The sequence below is a fragment of the Stegostoma tigrinum genome, chromosome 30 (genome assembly GCF_030684315.1).
Source record: "Stegostoma tigrinum isolate sSteTig4 chromosome 30, sSteTig4.hap1, whole genome shotgun sequence".
Lineage (NCBI taxonomy): Eukaryota > Metazoa > Chordata > Chondrichthyes > Orectolobiformes > Stegostomatidae > Stegostoma > Stegostoma tigrinum.
The window spans coordinates 18,700,841-18,723,513 of NC_081383.1; the positions used below are offsets into that span (position 1 = coordinate 18,700,841).

Sequence of the window (22,673 nt, forward strand, 5' to 3'; positions counted from 1 at the left end):
AGGACAGGTATAGAAGAGAGATTGAGTCAGTTAGGATTGTGTTTGCAGGAGTTTAGAAGAATGGGGGGGGGGGATTTACACAAAATTTTAGATTTCTAACAAGGCACGTTAAATGTAGAAAGATGCTCTCTGCTGGAAGAGTCCAGAGTCAGGAGGCATATTTTAAGGATGTGGGGTCAATCTTTTAGGACTAGGATGAGGAACAATTTCTCAACCTAGAGACTGGTGAGCCTGCAGTTCACTACCACAAAGTAGTTGAGGCCAAAACATTGTGTTTTCCTGAAGAAGGTAGATGTAACTCTTCAGGCCAAAGGGATCAAGAGGAATGGCGGGGGTGGGAAATTAAGGTATTGAGTTTGGTGATCAGCCATGATCATGTTGAAAGTTGGAGCAGGCTTATGGTGTTGAATGACCTCCTACTATTCCATCTTGTGTTTTATTCCTCCCTGATGTAGGGTGCTCAACATTTGCCATAAAATGCCATTTCAGCCAATTCAGTGTTATTTTGCTATTTGCTTTTTGTACAGTCTGCCTCTGTTTGTAAAACCCAAGATTTAATTAGCTTTTTAACTACTTTTCAACTTTCTAGCCACATTCAATGATTTGAATATATGTACACATCTCTTTACACCTTTTGTTTTACTCTGTTTTAATTCCTTCATGTTCTTTCTTTCCCATGTTTTTCCTGCAAAAATGTGCCGTTTTGCACTTTTCACTACATTGCATCTGCAAATGACTGTCCAGTGCTCCAGTTTATAATCCATTGTCTAGAAGTCTAAGGTTTTTTTAACCATTCTGCAAATCTTGAAGTTGTACCCCATATGCCAAAGCCTAGGCATTAATGTAGATCAGAAAAAGTTGTTCTGATCTTTTGTTCTGAGCCTACTACTGAACCAGCAATTTTGGATTTAGTCTTGTGCACTGAGACTGACTTGATAAGGGAGCTTAATGTGAAGGAACTCTCTCTTCCATCTCCCCTTTTTATGCCATTACTGTCAAAAATCAATTCTTTAAGGATTGTTATCATTTGGTTCTTGAAACCCTCTATAACTTTGAAAATCCAGAGTTACTTATTTTCTACTACTAGGCAGTTCAAAGTTATTTGCCTGTAAATATATTTCACAGTATGAATATTATTGTTTAATGGTGACGGCGAGCATGAGGGGGCATAGCTTTAAATTGAGGGGTGAAGGATATAGGACAGATGTCAGAGGTAGTTTCTTTACTCAGAGAGTAGTAAGGGAATGGAACACTTTGCCTGCAACAGTAGTAGATTCGCCAACTTTAAGTACATTTAAGTCATCATTGTACAAGCATATGGACGTACATGGGATAGTGTAGGTTAGATGCGCTTCAGATTGGTATGACAGGTCAGCACAACATCGAGGGCCGACGGGCCTGTGCTGTGCTGTAATGTTCTGTGTTCTATGCCATTAAAACAAAGGCTTCATATTGAATAGTTATTTATAATGTAGATTAATTATACATTTCAACTTAGGAAATACTCAGCAGCAGAATGGTGTAGCACTTGAACAGACTACAGATGTGCATGCTTGGCCTTTACCTCACCTACTTTACATCTCAACTCACTTCTAACGGAGAGGAAACAGAGGGTAGATGATGCTTAGATAATAAAATGTGAGGCTGGATGAACACAGCAGGCCAAGCAGCATCTCAGGAGCACAAAAGCTGACGTTTCGGGCCTAGACCCTTCATCAGAGAGCTCGTAGATGATGCTTAGTCAGCTGCTGAATGCCTCCTAGTGGTCAATATATACACTTCTGTTCAATGCAGCTATAATATAAAATTATTGTACATCATTTAGTAGTTTAAATTTTGGTGAGGGAAAATTCCTGTTAATTCAATGTGAAGCAATTTTATTGTGATGTCTGTACTGGATTCAAAATAGCAGATTTTTAACATTTTGTCCAGCTAATTGCTTCTAAATGCAAATCACATTATAGTCCAGTACTTGCTCCAAATCTGAAACTTTGGGAAAAGGTGTTTTGCACAAGATAATTAATGAATTGTCACAAGCTAAAGCTATACTTTTGACATTGTTAATCCAGGATGTGCTAGTCCAGAAATGGCAATAATCTCTCTAATTGTAGTTTTGGTCACTTGTGGTCATATAATACGTGCACTGCATTCTTTTTGAACCATGAAAATACCCTACTGTCAGACCAGTTTGTATAGATGAAATAATGTAGCAATCATAATTTTGTTTTGAAAATGGTTTGAGAAATAAAAATTTTAAATGAATACTTTAAAAGGGCCTTCATAATGCAGTGATGTATGCGAATGATTGATATACTGCTAAATTCTGAGTTCAGTCCTACAGTCGAAACTATTGGTATGTTCCTTAGCCACTTCAGTTCATAACCACCTGAAGTTTGGTCTATTACATCACTGCTGATTTATCGAATACTGGTGGGACATACTGCATATTCTGCTAATTAACAGGTTCTTTTACTACTAATGAAGGAGTGCAAAAAAAATTGGTCCTTCCAGCAAAAATCATAGGACCCTTATTGTTAGTTTAATTAGTTTTGCCTCCTGCCATAGACTAATAATTTCTGGCATTTGTTTGAATTTTGGAAATCTAGTTTCTATTTTGATGGAAGTGGTAAAATAAAAATGTGCTACAGATAGTAGAATTTGAGATAACAAGGTGTAGAGCTGGATGAACACGGCAGTACAAGCAGTGTCAGAGGAGCAGGAAAGCTGATGTTTTGGGTCTGGACCCCTCTTCAGAAAATTCTGAAGAAGGGTCTCGACCCAAAACATTAGCTTTCCTGCTCCTCTGATGCTGCTTGGGCCGTCGTGTTCATCCAGCTCTACACCTTGTTATTTAAAATAAAGATATGCCCTGGCTCCATAACAATTCACCACTGACCATATTTGGCTTAATGTCAAATTTTAACCAGTTAGAGAAATTCAAACTTTAGTGTGTTCACAAATCATTCAACAAATTCTAAAAATAGTAATTTTGTATGCACCCTAGGAACCTATAAAATCCAGGGCCCCACAACTTCATTTGGAGTACAGATTCTACAAACAGCTGGGAAATGCAGGTAAGAACTGACGGTGTTTAATTTGTTTCACAATTCATGAGGTGGTTGTTTGTAAATGCTGTCTTTTGTATGATAAGCTGGAAAATCAATATCTTGAATATTTCTGCTTTAAAAAAGTTGATTTTAAGCATTGCATCTAAGAGTTCTCTGAGAACTAGAACTAATGGCCCCGAATCTTTTGCTACTTGAAATTTCCTAGTCAGCTTCAAGGCTTTTGATTGTTTGACTCCAATTCTTTAAATCCTGTTCCTTCTCTGTACATTTCAGACTCATACATGTCCATCTTTTATCATTTCTATGCCTTCTGTTTCCAGGCAACTCAGTTTTATTGTTATTTCTCTTCAATATGTTTTTAAACCAATCTTCCCCAACAATATTAATGTGAAAATAAATCTCTTTTTCAAGTTTTCGTGAACATTACAATAAAATAAATCTTAACTTGTTGGATCCTTTGTAACAGCTGCATTCAGACTTTTTTTCAAAAACTAAAATATGTTTTGGATGACATCATTTTTGGATTGCTATTTTTAATTTTTTTATTTCCTTTTGGATCCATACACTGGAAGACTGTGGAGCTCCCTATGTAGTAGGATTATGATTTTAATTAGTAATTATTTCCTTTTAATTCTTTTTCTTTGGTTTTGGTGTTTATTTTATTTTCAATATTTCAGTGTATCCTGCATTGAAGATGGTATTTCTATGCAAGTTGTTTCATGGTTAGAGTTTTTGTTTGCAAATCATGTTGTTAGGATTGCTTCTTACAATGAAAATCAAGGTTGTGCAGGAAGCCAAAATTATAAAGATTATAGAGTTTTAAGAAAAAGCAAGGCTGTGGATGCATTTGAAAACCAGAATGCAAATTTTAAACTAGAGATGCTACAGGACCCAGGAGGCAATATGGGTCAGCAAACACAGGTGATTGGCAAAATGGGCATGGTGAAAGTTACTGTGAAAGTGGCAAAGTTTTACATAAATCAAGTAGGACAGCAAGCACATTTGGAATTGTTGAGGCTTGAGGTAACAAAGCTATGTGTGAGGTTTTTAGCAACAGATGTATTCAGGCAGGAATGACAATGAGCAATATGATTGATAGAAGTTGTCTATTTAGCAAATAATCTTTGCGAGTAAATGGGAGCAGAGAAGCAGTGGCATTGTGGTAATGTCACTGGGGGTAGTAATTCAGAGCTCCAGGCTAATACTCTGGGGCAAGACGCCTAGTTAGTGGACAAGGCAGTGACAAGGGATCAGTGCTTGAATTCCAATATTCACAAGAGTATGTTAATGAGTTATATCAGGAACTGGAGTACTGAGAGCAGTTTTGGTCTGCTTAGCTGAGAAGTGATATTTCATTGGAGGCAGTTCAGGGGAGATTAACTTGGATTATCCCTGGTGTGGAGGGGTTGTTTTAAGAGCAAAGGTTCAAACGATTTAACTCAACTATTGGAATTCCGAAGAATTAAAGATCATCTCATTTCAAGCTCATGGAATTCTTAACCTTGATAGAGTAAATGCTGAGAGGGTCTTCCCTCATGAGTGAGTCTCGGACGAGAGGGCAGAGTGTCAGAATAAAAGGGTGCCAATTAAAGATGAGAGGAGGAGGAATTTCTTCTGAGAGTTATGTGTTTGTTTGCAACTCCATGCCACAGACAGCTGTGGGAATAGAGTCCTTATGTACATTTAAGTATGTGATGGTAAATCCTTAATTAGTAAGGGCAACTAGTGTTTTGGGTACAGGGCAGGAAAGTGGACGTGAGGAATGTTGGGTCAGACGTGAACCTATTGAATTGTAAACCAAGCTTGAGGGGCCAAACAGCCTTCTCCTGTTCCTACTTTCTTATGGTCTTAATACCTCCAGATTTTCAGAAAACAAAGCTGGATGGGAGGGTGAACTGTAGGGAGGATGCCGAGATGCCTCAACGTGATATGAACAAGCTGAGTGGGCAGATGAGTTGTGTGTAAATGTGAAAAATTTAGATAACCGCTCATAGAATCTGCTTGGTATAAAATTGATTGCTTTCTGTTGGAAAAACTGGTACATTGGATTATTGAAATTTGTAAAATAAGTTGAATCAGATGGATAATAATCTCAATATTGCCTATTGACACAACTTCATAACAAATCATCTGAAAAGATGAGTCATGCTGATTATTTCTGTTTGCTTAAAAATTGCATCCTCCATGTTCTGTTTCTATTAGATATACTCGTCGCTGTTGGAATGTGGCTGAACAAGTTTATAAGTCTTTCTTGTGAGCTTACAGATGTGAATATCAAGCAGCTATTAACCATGAAAGATATCATAATCCATGTTAGAGCCTCCCTTGATCACATGCTAAATGGATTAGAGTATATGGATTTCAGGATCTGTACATCTAGCCAAAAAAAAAAACCCCTCTCAGACATGTAAATATCTGTGGAAGTTTAATATTCTCTTTTTACAAGATTAAAAAATTACAAATCCAAATTAAACCATTGAACTATAGTGGTCAGTATGTCCTCTAGATTTTGATTAGGAAGCTGGTTTTATAATTTGAACTTTCAGTTTTTAATCAAAGTGCATAGTGAATTTTTTTGAAGGTTTTCAGATTTCTAAAACATTTTCTATAATACAATCAAATTCCCAGGTTCCTGACTTTTTTTGAAAAATTCATCTTTTGTTTGTCTATACAAAAATACCTTTATTTCCAATATGCGAGTACATTAGCATATAATTTGTCCTAATAAAAGAAATCATACCCCCTTGATTTTGAACATTTCCGCCTATATTCTCAGTTTTAAAACATGCCAGGGTGCAGCAGTAACCTGAGTCTGCTACATCATTGTTTTCTTGACTGGCGCGTATCCTAATTGGTCTTGGTTCAAACTGAAAGATATCATCTTTGCCTTCAGCGTACCGTACGTTCTTTTTGCTTAGCCAAATCGAAAAAACATTAATATCAAAAAGGCTTCCAAAAGTTAAAGCTTACTGTCTTGATGTCTCTGCATCAGATGGATGAATTGTTCACTATATTCTAGAAATTGCACGTTATCTTCATGGTGTTTCTTTTTGCCTATTACGGTGTACTGAAATTTTCATTTTATGAAGTGGAATTGTCATGAGCTGTTTATTAATACATACTTTACTCTTTTTAGAGGGAATTCCTCAGGTTTACTACTTTGGCCCTTGTGGAAAGTACAATGCCATGGTATTAGAATTGCTGGGACCTAGCTTGGAGGATTTATTTGATCTTTGTGATCGAACGTTTTCCATTAAAACTGTACTAATGATAGCCATACAGTTGGTAAGTATGGTTAATTAAATGGTGGTAGTTGTCTGCCAGTTTCTATTTTTTAGAAGTAGAAGCTAATAAATGTCAATTGACAGTTGCAAATTTTGCTGAAAAATAAAATGTGTGAACAATTACAACTGTAAATTAAACTGCCATCTGTGACATCATCCATACTTATTTTTGATTTACCCCACTGGGTTAAATGACACTGATAGAGCCACCATTCATTGCCTATCCTTAATTACCCTTGAAAGGAGGCATTGAGCTGTCGTCTTGGACTGCTGTGTTTGATGGGGAGATATCTTGGTTTCACAGTCATGTCTTTCCAATTGCTTAATGTTAGGTTTTATTTCTGTGATATAAAATAGTTTCTACAACTTTGGAGTGAAAATATGTCACTGAGTTTCAGTAACTTGCCACAATCATTTTGGTGAACAGTATACAAGGACACTTCCCTCATCCTGATATCCTAAAACTCTGTTGTGGAAGATTCCATAACCCTCAAGGAACAAAACTAATTTTTCTGCTTGTAGAAAATAGAAGAATATCCTTTAGAAAATTCCCTTGTTCACTACTAAATAACTTGCTTTTTTTTTCCCAGGATGATAGATTCTAAGTTTTACAATGGTCCTTAGATTTTAGAATTTGTTTTTGCTTATCCACAAGATGTGGACATCTCTGGTTCAACCAAAATTTATCACAGCAGGCAGTTAAGAGGTCAGCCACAATGTTGTGAATCTGGAGTTAAACAGATGACGACAGCAGGTTTCCTTCACTAAAGGACATTTAGTGATCCATTTGAGTTTTTACAACAATCAGCAATGATCTGTAGCTTTTCATTCCAGATTTTTATTGAATCCAGGTATCACCATCTACATGGCCCCAGAACGTTAGCCTGAGTTTCTGGATTACTAGCCCTGTGATATTATCACAATGCCATTGTGTCTCACTTAGAGGAGTAACTTAATTTATGGATTTGGAGTAATATCAAGTAGAACTTCTCAAGTCATTCCAAGACTATCATTAAGGCCCTGCTATCCCCACAACCCCCCTGTTGCAGATTTGTTTAAAGTGCAGTGTTTCTTCATTTGACTTACAGCTTGTGCATCGTTTATTCAAATTCAACCCTGAATGATGAAGAAATTTTCCTTCATTTGGTGCAAGGATCCATTGTGAAGTAGTTTTGCACAGCTTTTAGAATGATTGAACATGAACTCAAATACAGCCAGCAATTGTCAATCTTATCAACATCACAAATTAATTAAGGTGAAGAGTTGTCACACTGGTGCAGTATAATGTGCTTTTAGACTCACGTTGGAGCAGAGTGGAGTGAGTTATGTCCTTCATCTCCATCTAAAATGAAACATTTAAGTATGAGGGAGAATGTGTGAGAGTTATACAAAGATTGATAGAGAATTGGAGTGTAGAGAAAAGAAATTGTATGGAGAGACAAATTTTGGTTTTAATCTTAAGTACTACTTTAAAGCAGTTCTAGTTTACTGCAATGATGAACTAAGTTTTTTTTTTTGATTTTGCTCTGCAATTTTGACTTAACACTGCAGTAATTGAAGTGACTGCCTAATCTAAGTTGTCACCTTATCTTTTCAGATTACACGAATGGAATTTGTACACAGCAAAAGTTTGATATACAGAGATGTTAAACCAGAGAATTTCTTAGTAGGCCGACCAGGGAGCAAACGACAACATACCATTCATATCATAGACTTTGGCCTTGCCAAAGAATACATAGATCCAGAGACCAAAAAGCACATCCCATACCGAGAGCACAAGAGCTTAACTGGGACAGCACGCTATATGAGCATAAATACACATCTAGGCAAAGGTAATTTCTTACTTGTATAACTTGAAAAGGAAATAGTGATTTTTGACACAGTTCCTCTCAACCTGCTGAGCAGTGAAAGCTTTCATTAGATTGAAATTGAATGGAGCAGTTCGACAAGGGTTTAACAGCCTCCTCTGCTCCTGTTCTTGCGTCCATATGTTATACAGAGTGGTGTCAAAAATCAAATTACTGGCATCTTTACTCCAGTAATTATGTGAAGCTTCCTGAAAAATGCAACATCATTGAAACAAATGGCTGGATTTTACTAGTTAAAGAATTTGCCAACTTTGTTAACTTTGCCAAGGTGAATTTGCTTACTTAAATATTTTTTCTTTTATAGAACAAAGTCGAAGGGATGACCTTGAAGCATTAGGACACATGTTTATGTACTTCCTGCGTGGTAGTTTACCGTGGCAAGGTCTGAAGGTGAGTGAAATTCTAGTCTGACAATTTAATCCAACCATGTAAGTAAGTAGTCAGTGTATACCCCATTAATAAGGACTGTGAAAACGTTGCATTTAAGTTATTTATGCAATCAATTTCTCTTTTATATCTTTTTCAAGCATTTGTCATTTTAATCATTCAGCAGCATTGCATTGCTAAAGAAATTGAACAGCTTAAACTCAACAAAGTAGCAACTTTGCCTTCATATCCATGGAAAAGAAACTAAATATTACTGTGTTAGTTCTAAATATTATTATGGTTTTTTGTTAAATTCTGCCATTTAGAAATGGGTTATTTGTGCCAAGACATGAGGGGAGCTCTTGCTGTGCCTGCACAGAGGCATTATTAGTCTCCGGTCTTTGTGCATGTGCAAGACCATTTCCCTTGGGTTGGTGGCAGGACTTCCTGTGTTTCTAATTTTTTTTTATTCCCTTTTGGCTCCCCATGCACTACACTAGTATAGTTAAAATGATCAAGTAAACTTGGTTGGCATGGACGAGTTGGACCGAAGGATCTGTTTTACATCTGTTTGGCTCTGACTCTAAGTACCGTTCTTGAATTGCTCACTAAGTAGAACATTGGATTGGATTACTTTGTATTTTCTTTTTTCATTTTAGTATTAGCCAGCAATCTAGACTTGAAATGTAGAATTCTAAGTGTGAGACTCTATTTACCATCAGCTACTCTTAATATCACAGCTTTATTTTGAGAACTGTTCCTCCCAGATTTTTTTAAAATGTGATTTAGAGCATCAGTTTGAACTTTGAGACCCAGAATTAAATATAGCCGTTCTTATTGTAAAACGAAGACTCATGTAGATTTTGGCAACTTTTTAAGCCATCTCTGCACACATTTGTGAAGCTAGATGAATACAGCAAGGAGAAGGGTCTCGACCCAAAATGTCAACTTTCCTGCTCCTTTGATGCTGCTTGGCCTGTTAGGTTCATTCAGCTTCACACTGTGTTATCTCAGATTCTCCAGCATCGGCAATTCCTACCATCTCTGCACATATTTGGGTTGTTTCAAGAAGACTTATGTTGAAAAATTGAAAATGAGGAATTGAGTCCAAATTCTTTTAATCCGATTTGCATTTAGAGCTGTGATTACGTGATTCAGCGTATGCAGGTTGCTCACCCTATTTTTTCTTTCAGTAGGACTCTGAACAGGCCACTGAACAGAAATGAAAATCAAAATGATTAGTTTCAAATTTGGCCATTGTCAAACGTTGGGTCAGTTAATTTTTAGCTGTGTAAGAGAGTATGGACTGATATCATACTCGCGTTCTTTTAACATGTTTTGCTTAAAGTTTCATGCCTCTGTCCCACATAGGTATTACAACACAGTTACTAATTAAATTCAATATCTATATGCTCTGTACTCTTGCCTGGATATGTGCAGCTGAACCAAAATTTAGGAAAAAGCAGAGATAATGGGAACTGCAGATGCTGGAGAATCTGATATAACAAAGCCTGGAGCTGGATGAACACAGGCCAAGCAGCATCTTAGGAGCACAAAAGCAGCCTATTTGCTTGGCATCTGACCTTCATATAATGTCCACCCCCTTCACCACAGGTCTATAATGGCTACAGGAAGCAGTGTAGTAATTCACCAAACAGTGGTCCAGCTCTGCAATCACTATTACAGGAAAAGTGAAGACTAACAATATCATCAGAGCACCATTGTTTCCGAATTGTATCCAATCGTAACTTGGACATTCTTGGATCCTCATTGTTACTGGGGGAAGTACCTAATTCCCTTCCATCACCAAAGTTAGACTGCAATGTGCCTTTGCAGAAGTACAGGATGTATAATTAGCCTTTTGGGATTAAAGGTAAAGCCAGTCAGGTCAGTGGCATTGGCAAGTTGTTATTTTTCAGAAATCTACTTTTTGCCTGCTAGAAAGGTGAGGTAATTGGTTTGAATGCCCCTAATCGTAAATTTAAAGTATGCCCTGCCATCTCCACCCTTCTTAACTCATTTAGTTCAATTTTCAAGGTGTTGTTGATACACTTCCTGTTATGTAGTTCGTTAAATTCCTTTTCATGTTATCTTGAAATGATTTTCATTATTCCTTAATTTCCTTTTTACTCTGAATTACTTTAGTATTCTTCAGTTCTTTTAGAAATGTCAGCAACAAAATAAAGTATCATAAACGCCATTCAATTGGATACAAGCTTCTAATAACTATTGTAATATGTGGATGATGATGGGTTGGTGTAGGGGGTGGGCTTAGATTAGTTCACAGGTCGGTGCAACATGGAGGGCCGAAGGGCCTGTTCTGCGCTGTATTGCTCTATGTTCTATAGAGTCATAGAGTAATACAGCATGGAGGTAAGCTCTTTGGCCCAAACTGGTCTGTGGTGCCCAGCCAACTAGTTCCAATTGCCCACATTTGATCTGTTTCCTTCCAAAACTTTCCCATCCATGTACCTATCCAAATTTTTTTTTTAAATGTTGCTTTTGTACCTGCCTCAGCCACTTTCTTTGGCAGCCCATTCCACATACGCACCACTCTCTGCGTGAAATTGCTCCTCAGGTCCTTCTTAAATCTTTGCGCTCTCACCTTAAACCTGTGTGCTATAGTTTTCTATTCCTCCTCCCTGGGAAGATGACTATTTTGCATTCATCTTATCTATGCTCCTCTTGACCTTTATACACTTCAATAGTGTCACCCCTCATTCTCTTACATTCCAAGGAATAAAGTCCTATCCTGGCCAACCCCTCCCCATAACCCAGATCTACTAGTCCTGGCAACATGCTCATAAATCTTGGCACAACTTCCAGTTTAACTATGTCTTTCCTGTAACACGTTGACCAAACCTGTACACAATACTCCAAGTGCAGCCTCACCAACGACCTATGCTACTTTAACATACCGACCCAACTCTTACTCAATGCCTCAACTGATGAAGGCCAGCGTGCTAAATGCCTCCTTCACCACACAGTCCTCTTGTGATGTCGCTTTCAACGAGCTATGTACTTGTACTCCTAGGTCCCTCTGGATCTTACCATTTACTATATAATTCCCACTTAGTTTGCTTTTGACTTTTTCAAAATTCAACGTATATGATGCACTTACTTGATTCATAGTTATCTCACATTAGTGACATTCGGGTAAAATGAGTTTAATTTATTGTGCATATTCATTCTCAAATACTGTACGTGAATAAGACTTGCTGTTGACCTATAACTAACTGAGTGCCCCAATAACCAATATTCAGATCTGAACCTATGGTGTTAAATGTGCACGGCAAACAGCTGCTATTCATTGTTTTATATTGAGGAAGTGGTACTTGTTCACAATATTTGTTTGACTGTGGGTGTAAATGCATTTACTTCAAACGGTTGTGATCACATTAAACAAACCTGAAGAACTTTATGCAAGTTTCTGTTTGCTGACATTGCTGTAATTAATTTCCAGTTTTGGAGATGAAATGGCTGCTAAAAATGTTACACTTCAAAATTACCCATCAATATATCTATCCACTGTGTATTGAATCTTCTGTAGATTTCGCTTTGTCTTCACACTTATTACCGTTCAGATGGCACAAGTTAGTCAGTCAGAAGTTATATTAATATATCACAAAAATCTTGTAAAATATTTGCAGATTGTTGTTTTTTTTTTAAGCTTAAGACCTGTGTAACATCTAAACCTATGATTGATTTGACTTCTGTCTGTTACAGGCTGACACTTTGAAGGAGAGGTATCAGAAGATAGGTGACACCAAACGAGCTACCCCAATTGAAGTCTTATGTGACAATTTCCCAGGTTTGAATCCTTCTTTCTTAGAACATACTGTAACCTCAACAAGGAATGAAAGACTTTCATGAAATATCACCTTATTATCTCTGAAACATTTCACTGAACTGTTATGATGTGCTGTCACTGTTGCCATAGAGGAAATGCACTAGCTATTTTGTATATAGTCAAATTAACAAATGCCCTGATGATTAAGATCAGCTAATTTATGTTTTAGTTGAGAGAGGAATATTTCTCGGGACATCTGGAGATATTTTGTGTTCTTCAGGTAGTGTCAATGCGCTTTTAACAACCACCTGAACACTGCACTGAGCAGATGATTATTTAGTGTAATAGCTCATTCAAAAGCCAGCTGTTGTGATAGTGTGTAATCTCGAGTGTCATAAGAACATGTTAGGTTATTTAACCCCTTGATCCTGTGCACCTGTTCAGTTAGATCATGGCTATGTTTCAACTCCATTTTACTTGTCTTGGATCCATATTGGCAATACTTTCCAAATCCATTACCTCTACAGCCTACCGTCTAGAAGGACAAGTAGGTAGGTATTTGGGAGTGCTACCAACTGAAATGTTCCCTTGATTCCACTCATTGTTCTGCTTGGAACTACGTCATTTTTCCTACACTGTCACTGGGCCAAAATCCTGGAATTCTTTCTAGCTTCTCTCCTTGTCATCCCTCTGGAAGGCTGCTCCTCCTCTTACTTCACGGCCCCCACCATACCGCAGTTCCTGGGAATTTCTCCACTTCTGCAGCCATATTCTGACACCTTTATTGCCTTCAGCAAACTACTTTTTTGCCAAATTTACTTCTGACCACCCCACCCAACCCCAATCATCCTTTCTACTCTGCTCCTTTGCCCTGCCTCCTCACTGAAAACTCCCTATTACAGCTTCCTCTTCCCATGTGCCCCTGGACCTCCTCTGATTTTCATAGCCTCTTTCCCAATCTAGCAACAAACATGAACCCTACAAAAACCCCATGACAGCTTCCACTTCCAGCCACATTCCAACTGCTCACTGTTCCACCAGTCACAGACTCTTCCCATCTACTCTCCAGGCTTTCAGAGAATGAGAGCTGATCTAATTGAAACTTGGAAGATTCTTTAGTGTGGCAGTGTGACATGTTCCTCTGGTTCGTGTGTCCAGAACCAAGAAAGACCAATTTCATTGGTGCAAGCCATTTAAAACTGATGAGGATTAATTCCTTCAGACTAGTGAACATTTGGACAATTGTATCCCAGAGGACTACAGAAGCTCAATCATTGAGCAGGTTCATGACAGTATTGACTGTCTCTAAAGACCCATATTCCTTAAAATCATTAGAGTGGGCAAGTGGCATTGAGATGATCTAGAGGGGTGAATTTGCCTATTCCCAGCCTATATTCCCAATTGTGAGAGCCAGGCTGTAATTTGGCACAGATCTATCCATTCTGCTTAGAGGGGTGACTTTTTTTTCTGGCCTCCCTGTAATTGAATTTACTCTAGATTCTTCAGGGATTTTGGGTTGAGATAGGCATCTCTTCATCTTAATTTGGACATATAATTGACTGAGTCTCTACAGCTGTTTTGGATGGGGGTATAGCAGGGAGAATTGCTTTGTGCATTGCTCCTCAATAACCTAACTCTTTCATTGTGTATTTGCCTCCTAAATCCCCCTCGTGTCCACAGTTCCTGGTCATGTATGATTTAGGAAGCACTCTAACCTATATTTCTTGGGTCCAAAATGGATTACCTCAGTTTACCAGCATTGTCTTTGATCACTAGTTTTGTTTGCGCTTTACTATTTTAGCGATCCAAAAACTTTGCCACCAAAATGTCATTGGAAAACTGTATACATAGCTATTCCTTGATCAGTTGTGGAAATTTGAGGCTCTGGTCCAGATCTGAGGGAGCACCACTAATTACGTTCTTAATGAGTGCATACTCATTATTCTGTATGCCTTGCCTTCTGTCTTGTAAGCAATTCCCAACCTATATCATGAGATGTTTCTAACACCATGTGCACTCAAAGTACCTGATGTGAAACATAATTTGGTGCCCTCCGGAAGTCCATATGGATGTTCATTATGAAATGTAGCACATTCATGACACGCTGAGAAAATTCAGCTAGATTATTTGATGTCGCTTCCTTTTGTAAATTCATGTTAGCTCACATCCGTTCATATTTGTCCAAGTGACAGCTTGGTTTAAGTATTCAGCCTCTGGAATGGGGCTTGGACTCTCAAAATGTATACTTTTAAGGGCAAATGTAGTTTCATTTCTAGGTGAGTTTGAATGATATACTTTAAAATGTCACTTAAGACAGATGAAAAATGACTTTTAAGAATGTGAACATAAATAAATGAGTTGCACTTGATTTTCAGATGAATTAGTCATGTAATCTGGATCAGAACATGCACTCTAAAGGTTCCAGTATTGCATATATATCTGTTTCACAATTTAAATAATGAAATAGATGGACAGAGCCTCAATAGTAAACAGCTGAGATAAATTCAATTAAGATGATATGATTAGACTTCACCCTAGATTCTCATTAGAATTGTTAATGGACATAATGAGGTGTTACATTCAATCTAAATTTAAATTTCTTTTGTAGAAGAAATGGCAACATACCTCCGCTATGTACGAAGACTTGATTTTTTTGAAAAACCAGACTATGAATATCTAAGAAAACTCTTCACTGATTTGTTTGATAGAAATGGATTTGTGTTTGATTATGAATATGACTGGGTTGGAAAACCACTAGTAAGTATATTATAAGTTTTGATAAGTATTTTAAAATTAATCAAGTTCACTTGGACTCAACCCTGAAATCTGCAAGAAGATAGAACAATCTAAGATGGTATAGTTGCTAAAGGAAGTCATTCTGATCACTCTTTACTTTTTAGAATCTCAATTTCAGTCTGTTTCTGATTTTAACTTTTGCTGCAATTGTGGGTCACCCGGTTGGTTGGAAGCATCTGAGATGTGCAAAACAACAGATTCTTAAGTATAATGGCTTATGTTTTTTAGCTGAATAAAGGTAAATCCATGATAATTTACCTTTTAAGCTGACAGGAATGTCACCCATGAATTCTCATTTTTGATCATTATCTCACAAATAATTGTTCCTAGCATTACATTGAAGTTAAGTTCATGTGATGCCCTTTTGTAATTGAAATATCTCACGTTTGCATGTAATCTTATAAATGAAGAATTATTACTTTGGCTGCTCTTGGGAACACTTCCAATGTGCATAAAGAATGTATGCTAGCAAGAGTTGACAAGATTAGGAATTTTTTGGACTGAGCATTTCCCATACCACCACTTAAATGACAGCAGTTTTACATAAGCAGGAGTAGGCCATTTGACTTTGAGCCTTCCCTAACATTCAACAAGATCATGGATGATCTGTCACAGTACACAACTCATATTTCAGGGTAAGTTCTGACCTGGAAAGGTGATAAACTTCATTAACTTAACTTGCATCAAACATTCACTTTGTAACTTACAGCCGGGTTTAGCAGGTTCTATGCAGGTTAAAGTGAAAACCAAGTCTACTGCCTATGGGTTCCAGAAGGTAAGATTTTTACAGTGCTATTTGATGGTCACAAATAGTAGAAGTGTTGCATTTCAGCCATTACAGGAAGTTGCAGTCTGCACATGATGGCCAAACAGATCTAAAAGGTTCATAATATTACATGTAAAAAACACTTTGCAACATAATTCAGTCAGTAATCAAGCTGTGAAAAATGCAGCTCCCTGTTGAGGTACAAGGAACCCATACCTACTGCACCACCTACCAGTGTATTCTCAAGGTCCACTACTCTTTGGCAAAAGAACTGCCCAATAATCTATCCATTCCTGCTGTTAATGACCTAAATTTAAGTTTTCCTGTTCTTCCATCATTATGCTGAACGAATCAGTGCACAGGGAGGCTACCATTTCCTTTTCCTTACATCAGACCAGCTTTATCTGTGAGGTTCTAAAGTACGTCAACCAAGACCCCTCAATTAAATAGACCTTGAGCTGTCTGAGCTGAGGCCCTTGGAATCATTCTGGTAGCTGTCCTGTAGATACTTTGCAAAGTTGTTAAACCACCCCCAGCTTTAGCTTGCCATTCTCTACCTATGATACTTCAGTTTTTTCAATCATGCTGTAATTTGAAATCGTTCAAAAGATGAATCCTTTCTATTCTATTTAGTTTTCTTTCTGCCCCACGGTTCACTCTTGTACAACCCCAAATGCTTGAGTACGTGTTTTTCTTAAACCTTTCCTGAAGCCAATTTCTCTGATTCTAGGTTAAACTTTGTTGCTCTTTCCGGTAATGTTTCTAGGATTTGATTACTTCCGTTTTGCTTTGGAGATGGAGTTCAAATGCAGTGTGACCTAACCAGAGCATTCATCAGTTAATGGCTTAGACCATTGCATTTGTTACAATCCCAGCTGATGATGATATTGGGCGAGTTAGTTCCCAGAGTCTGATCGGTATTGATACATGGAAGTTTTTTATTTGGCTGTAATGTCATGGATCTTCACTGAAAAATGAAGACAAAATGCTGCAGATTCTGTTTTAACAATAAAACAGAAGTTTGTTACGCAAAATAAGTGAAGATAAAATGGAATAAACCAAGCTATATATATAAAGCCAGCAACTAAAGATTTCAAAACACATAGTCAAAATACAGTTTCATTAATAGCGCAGTGTCTCATTTTAGAGTACTCAAACACCAGGGACAATTCATTTTTCCCAATGCTTATAAGATTTGACTTAATAGTGGCTTCAATTTTCATATTTCAGAATCTGATAATCTCTTCCTTGATTTACCATGTCATTGAACTTTAGACTTTCTTAGCTTCACATAACTCCTTCTGGATTTTAACCAAACACACTTTTTCTCATCTGGAACTTTTTAAACTGAACTCCTTACACCGAGGTAAATTGTTGTTAACAATCCTAAATTATCCTCTACCTTTCTGTGGTGCCACTTTTTTACTTATTTGGCTCTAGCTAAGAGCTTTGCAGAATTGACCCCAACAGAAAGTAAAAAGCTATTTTCTGAGCTATTGGTGTTCTCCATAAGCAGCAACCCCCCCCCCCCCGGAAAAAAAAGCTAGCATTTTCTTTCTGGAAGTTTAATGCACTACAATGCTCACTATTCTTCGTGAGCTCTCCCAGTTTAAACAAATTCTGTTGCCTTCAAAACTGACTTTTCTTTAAAAAGAGAGCTCAATAGCTACAGAAATACTTCAAAATCAATCATTGCACCTCTTCAAAAACACACAGTCCATATGCCACTTTTTCAAATTCAAAAATCCAAATTTCAAATATAAATAAATAGAAGTCAGGAATCTGTTTTTCCAAAATCCTTGGGACCAATGGGCTTTTGGATAAAAATTACCTTTGATTTTTGGATTCACCATTGTCCATTTGGGTCTGTTTGCATCTGTTCCACACTTTGGGGAAAGAAAACATTGCTTTGAGCTAAATGAAGTTTGTTTCTCCTCTTCCCCCCCCCCCCCCCCCCCCCACCCTCCCGAGGTGCCCAAACTTAATGTGTCTATAGGTCTGCATAACCTTTTTGAGTTTTAGGGATTTTTTGGCTTTTTGATGTACAGTTCATGGATATCTGTACTAAATGTATGTAAATTACAGCCCTTCCATCAGCAGCTATCTAAAGAGGTAATACAACAGGAAAATGATTATAAAAGGAAAGTACCAAGAGGGATAAACAGTGACAGTTTCCACGTGTATGGGAAGAGAATAGCTAAAATAAGTATGGGAACCTTGGAGGATGCAACTTGGGAATTAATTTTGGGGAACAGAAAAATGACAATTTGTACTGATATTTTGAATGGGTATTCACGATAAAGGACATATTGGTTATCTTTGGGATGTTTACTTATATACTGCTAATGGGAGAAAAGATCTTATGATAACCGTTACCACAAGGAGCAATGTATTTGGCACACTATGTAGACTGAAGGCAGACAAGTCACCGGGATTTGACCGACAGCTGAGCGTTTAAGGGAAGTGGTTCCAGTGAAAATGGAGACATAGGTCAAAATATACACGCTCGATCCTGGGAGGGTTCCAGTGCATTAGAAAACCACTAATGTGACACCCTGTTTAAGAATGGTGAGAGAGGGAAAGCCACAGTGTGTAGACCAGTTAGCTTCATGTCATTCATTAGGAAAATGTTAGGGTCTGTTGTTAAGGAAGAAATAGGATATTTAAAAAAGCTGAACACAATCAAGCAGTCAACATGGTTTTGTGAAAGGAAAATCACATTTGAAAATTTTGCTTCTGAGTGTAATGCATCCATATTTGTTGTTGATAGAAAAATAGGTGGGAAGGTATGTTGTCATGAGGACATAACTATCTCCTTGCTGATGCCTTAAATGAATGGGCAAAACTTGGTAGATGGAGTTTACTGTAGGAAAGTGTGGTGTTGAATCAAAATTCAAACTCTTATTTACATTTTGAGTCTCCAGAAAAGTGCAGCACTGTGTTCTTAATCTAGGCATGTAAGCACAGCAAGTAATTTTTTTTGAAGTGGGAGAACATATTGTGATGAGACATAAGGATATGTGTAGGTATAGATAAAGCTTTTCTTTAAAATGTGCAGCCTAGAGGGATCTGGGTAGTGTCGTGAATGAAACATAATAATCGTGCAAGCACAGTAAATGATTAAGGAGGCAAGTGTAAATTTAGCCTTAATTGCTAGGGATTGAAGTTTAAAAATATGGGAGTCTTGTTGCAACTGTAGAGAGAATTGGTGAGATTGAATCTGGAGTCATGTACCTTTTTTGTTCCCCATATTTAAGAAAGGATATACCGGCATTGTTGGCAGCTCAGAAGAGATTCTGAGGTGGAAGGATTGACTTACCAAGACGAGCTAATGAAGTTCAGCCTTTTATTTGTTAGAGTTTAGAAGAATGAGGAGTGATCTGATTGAAGTGTCAGGATTCTGAGGAGGTTTAACAGGGTAGTTGAAGATGTTTCATAGTGGTAGAATCTCAAACTACAGAACGTAGGTACAGAATAGGAGGTACTCGTTTAAACGGAGATGGGAAAGAATGCCTCCTTCATGAGAGTAGTGAATGTTTGAAATTCTTCAACCCAGAGATTTGTGAACACTGGATCACAAAGTATTTAAGGGTGAAGTAGATGAATTTTTGAAAAATTATGTAAAATGAAACTAGTCTATCAAGGCCAGTTCTCACTATGGAATATGCCTTCACAGTATTGCCATCAAGTGTGATCATAACGTAAGTTATAAGAAACCTGCCCAGTGTTGTCTCTTCTGCTTTCTATCTCGTGACCGCAACTGTAAAGTATGAATTTTTTTGACATTCATTGGGAAAAAAATTGCTAGCTTTAAAGACACATCCTAATTAGTACGTCAACACTTACTAGCCTACATGACAAACCACCATCTGAACGGATGCCAGAAAATTCTGGTTGCTAACTTCGGCAAGGGAGGGACTAAAAAGGAGGCATTTGTAATGTGTCCTGTATTTCATTAATTTCAGCCGACTCCTATTGGTTCAATCCATGCTGACATACCACTCTCACCACCGAACCGAGATAAAGCACCACAACAAACCAAACAGGTAATAATTTTGTAATGTTTTGATTATAACCATAATTAGTTACTTCCATCAAGTGATCTTACTAAATGTAGTATAATCTGGTAACATTTTGCTAATATATGAAGTTTTTATAGTGTTTTACATTAAAATGTGTAATGTGCTTGCTATTTGCAGCAGCGACTAGTTTTACCAGTTTGAAGCTGCATGCAACATGTACAATGCTATAGTGTAAAATATTTCCGAGTCTTGAAGTTCTAAGTTAGATTCCTACACTGACTTCATAACAGTACACCAAGAAATGGTAGTGGAAGAGAATAAAATCACAGCTGTGCTGCAAGATCCATAATTAATCAGATGAAGTGTTCAATCCCATCATGATGTCATGCCACAATTGGATGTTTCATTGGTTGTAATAGAAAAGAATGGACATGAATGTTGCTCAATTGTTATAGTGTAGGAGGAAGGGCTTAGATCAAAGTGGTGTCCTTCCTCATCTGTATGGAAGGATACTAGTGATTAGTGGGTCATGAACATCAACTAGCCACAAAACAACATGACCCACTATTACTCGTATCCTTACTTACAGATGAGGAAGGACACCACTTTGATTGGGACAACACATCCATCCTAGAACAAGCCAAACAGAGACATGCATGAGAATTCCTAGAATCCTGGCATTCCAACCGGAACGCTATCAACAAACACGTTGATTTGGAGCCAATCTATCATCCTCGGAGGAAAAAGAACAGGAACTGACATCACCAACCCAAGGAAACCTAAAAAGATAAATAGAAAGCGGAACATAACACCAGCACTTCGTCGGAGGCTCACTGATGTTACCTAGAATGGTGATGAAACGTCTGAAAACTAACCTTCCAGCTCAGCGAGCAAACTCACATTCAGATGTCGATTGCAATGTAATAGTTCATGGGATTGCCAAATTTAACCTATCATAGAAGTAGTGTTAGGTCGTCTTCTCAAAGTAATTGCTGTTTCAGAATCTATACTGAATCGTTGTAGATGCCAACTGGTTTTCAGGCCATGATCATAGGCTTGAAGAATGACAGCTCAAATGGCCTACTCTTATTTCTAATGTTCCCATGCACCCTGAAACCTACAAACATTTATGTCATCACTTTGATAAACTGCTTGTGTTTCTAATGATGATGTAACGTGTGCTCTTGAAATTACAAAAGTTCATTTGTTTACCACTGCTGTACACCTTATCTCATTCTTACCCCATCAGTTTGAGGAATACATCACTGCTGTGTGATTTATCAAATTTTATTTTCTGAACAAGGTTATTTTGTGGAGTGACTTTCATATTCGTGTTGTATTTCTTAGGCATTGTGCATGGCAGTGACAAAGTATCGTCTCTTGATTTAGGGTGGTTGTATTATGGTTGTAACCTGCTTTATTTTGAAGAGGTTTGATAAAATGAGAACACTGTCTTGGAAAGGGAGTGAGGAATATATCCACAATTTAGCAGGCTAGTAAGCCTAACCTCACTAATGGGCAAATTATTATTTGGGCAATTGAGACACCAAGGCTTAGATTAATAAAGATTAGTCACTTGGAAAGGAATGGGTTAATAAAGGATAGCATCGATTTAAAGAAAGCTCATGTCTCAACAACGTAGTCAAATTTCTTGAACAGCAAGTAGGTTTCATGAAGATATTGCAGTTGATACGATTTACGTGGGTTTTAGTAAAGCTTTTGAATAAGTCTCACTGGTGGATTTTTTTTAAGAAAACAAAAACTGCCAAATTGGCTCAGTGACAAGAAACAAAGAGTACTTGATGGATGTTGGCAACTGAAGGCTGTTTCTGGTGGAGTTCTGAAGGGTTTAGACCTGGGACCCTGCTTCTGTTACATAAATGATTTGGATAGAAGTGCTCTACCCTGAACAAAGAAGTTTTCTGATTACATCAAGGTTGCATGGTATGTAGCTGTAAACTGCAGGATGGTATCAATAGACAGACAGAAAAATGATAAATTAATCACCAGTGAGGTGTGAAGCATTTTGGGAGTGTCAAACAAGGCAAAGGAATACACAATGGGAGAATACGGAGAGGAGAGGTGTGGAGGAAGTGACAAACATTGGAGTGAAGTATGCAGACCCCTGAAGGCAGCAGAACTGGTCAAAAGGTAGTTAAGAGAGCTATTGGAATTTTTTCACTCGTTGACCAAGGCATAGGTTATAAGAGCAGAGTGATTATGCTGAAGTTGTAAATAAGTCAGTTGTGCCAAGTTTTTGAGTACTGTGTGCGTTTCTAGTCCACCTCATTACAGAAAGGATGAAATGGCACTGGGGAGGTTGCAAAAGAAATTAAGGACGTTTCCAGGATTGGAAAAATGTATCTAATGAGGAATGATTGGGTAGGCTAAGAGGAAACTTGATTGAGAGATACCAAATTGAGCATGGCCTAGTGGATGGGAAGGGTGTAGTTAGTTGTGACGAGGGGCCATAAAATCAAATGATTGGTAGAAAGATTAGGGAGGAAATGAAATTCTTTGTCATCCAGTGCTAATAAGCATCTGGAATTCACTACCAGAGAGGCATGGAGGCAGAAACCCTCAACTCATTCAAAAGGTGCCTGGTTGGTACTGTGATTTGCAGAGCTATAAAGCAAATACTGGGAAGTAGGCTAGATTGCTGCTTGTTCAGCCTGCACAGGTATGATGAGTTAAGCCATCTCTTTGCAAGTAC

At 37.7% G+C, this 22,673-nt stretch overlaps 1 protein-coding gene across 6 annotated transcripts in view; it reads left to right on the top strand.

The window, feature by feature from the left end:
- Positions 1 to 22,673, top strand: part of LOC125465753 (casein kinase I) — an 89,709-nt gene that overhangs the window by 54,370 nt on the left and 12,666 nt on the right. For 4 of the 6 annotated variants that reach the window (XM_048559534.2, XM_048559533.2, XM_048559537.2 and 1 more), the window contains 7 exons: positions 3,005 to 3,074; positions 6,205 to 6,353; positions 7,950 to 8,184; positions 8,525 to 8,610; positions 12,313 to 12,397; positions 14,985 to 15,133; positions 19,904 to 19,984. In XM_048559534.2, the coding sequence (XP_048415491.1) occupies positions 3,005 to 3,074; positions 6,205 to 6,353; positions 7,950 to 8,184; positions 8,525 to 8,610; positions 12,313 to 12,397; positions 14,985 to 15,133; positions 19,904 to 19,984 (855 nt within the window). The remainder of the gene's footprint in view (positions 1 to 3,004; positions 3,075 to 6,204; positions 6,354 to 7,949; positions 8,185 to 8,524; positions 8,611 to 12,312; positions 12,398 to 14,984; positions 15,134 to 19,903; positions 19,985 to 22,673) is intronic. The other 2 variants (XM_048559536.2, XM_048559538.2) reach the window with 1 other exon arrangement.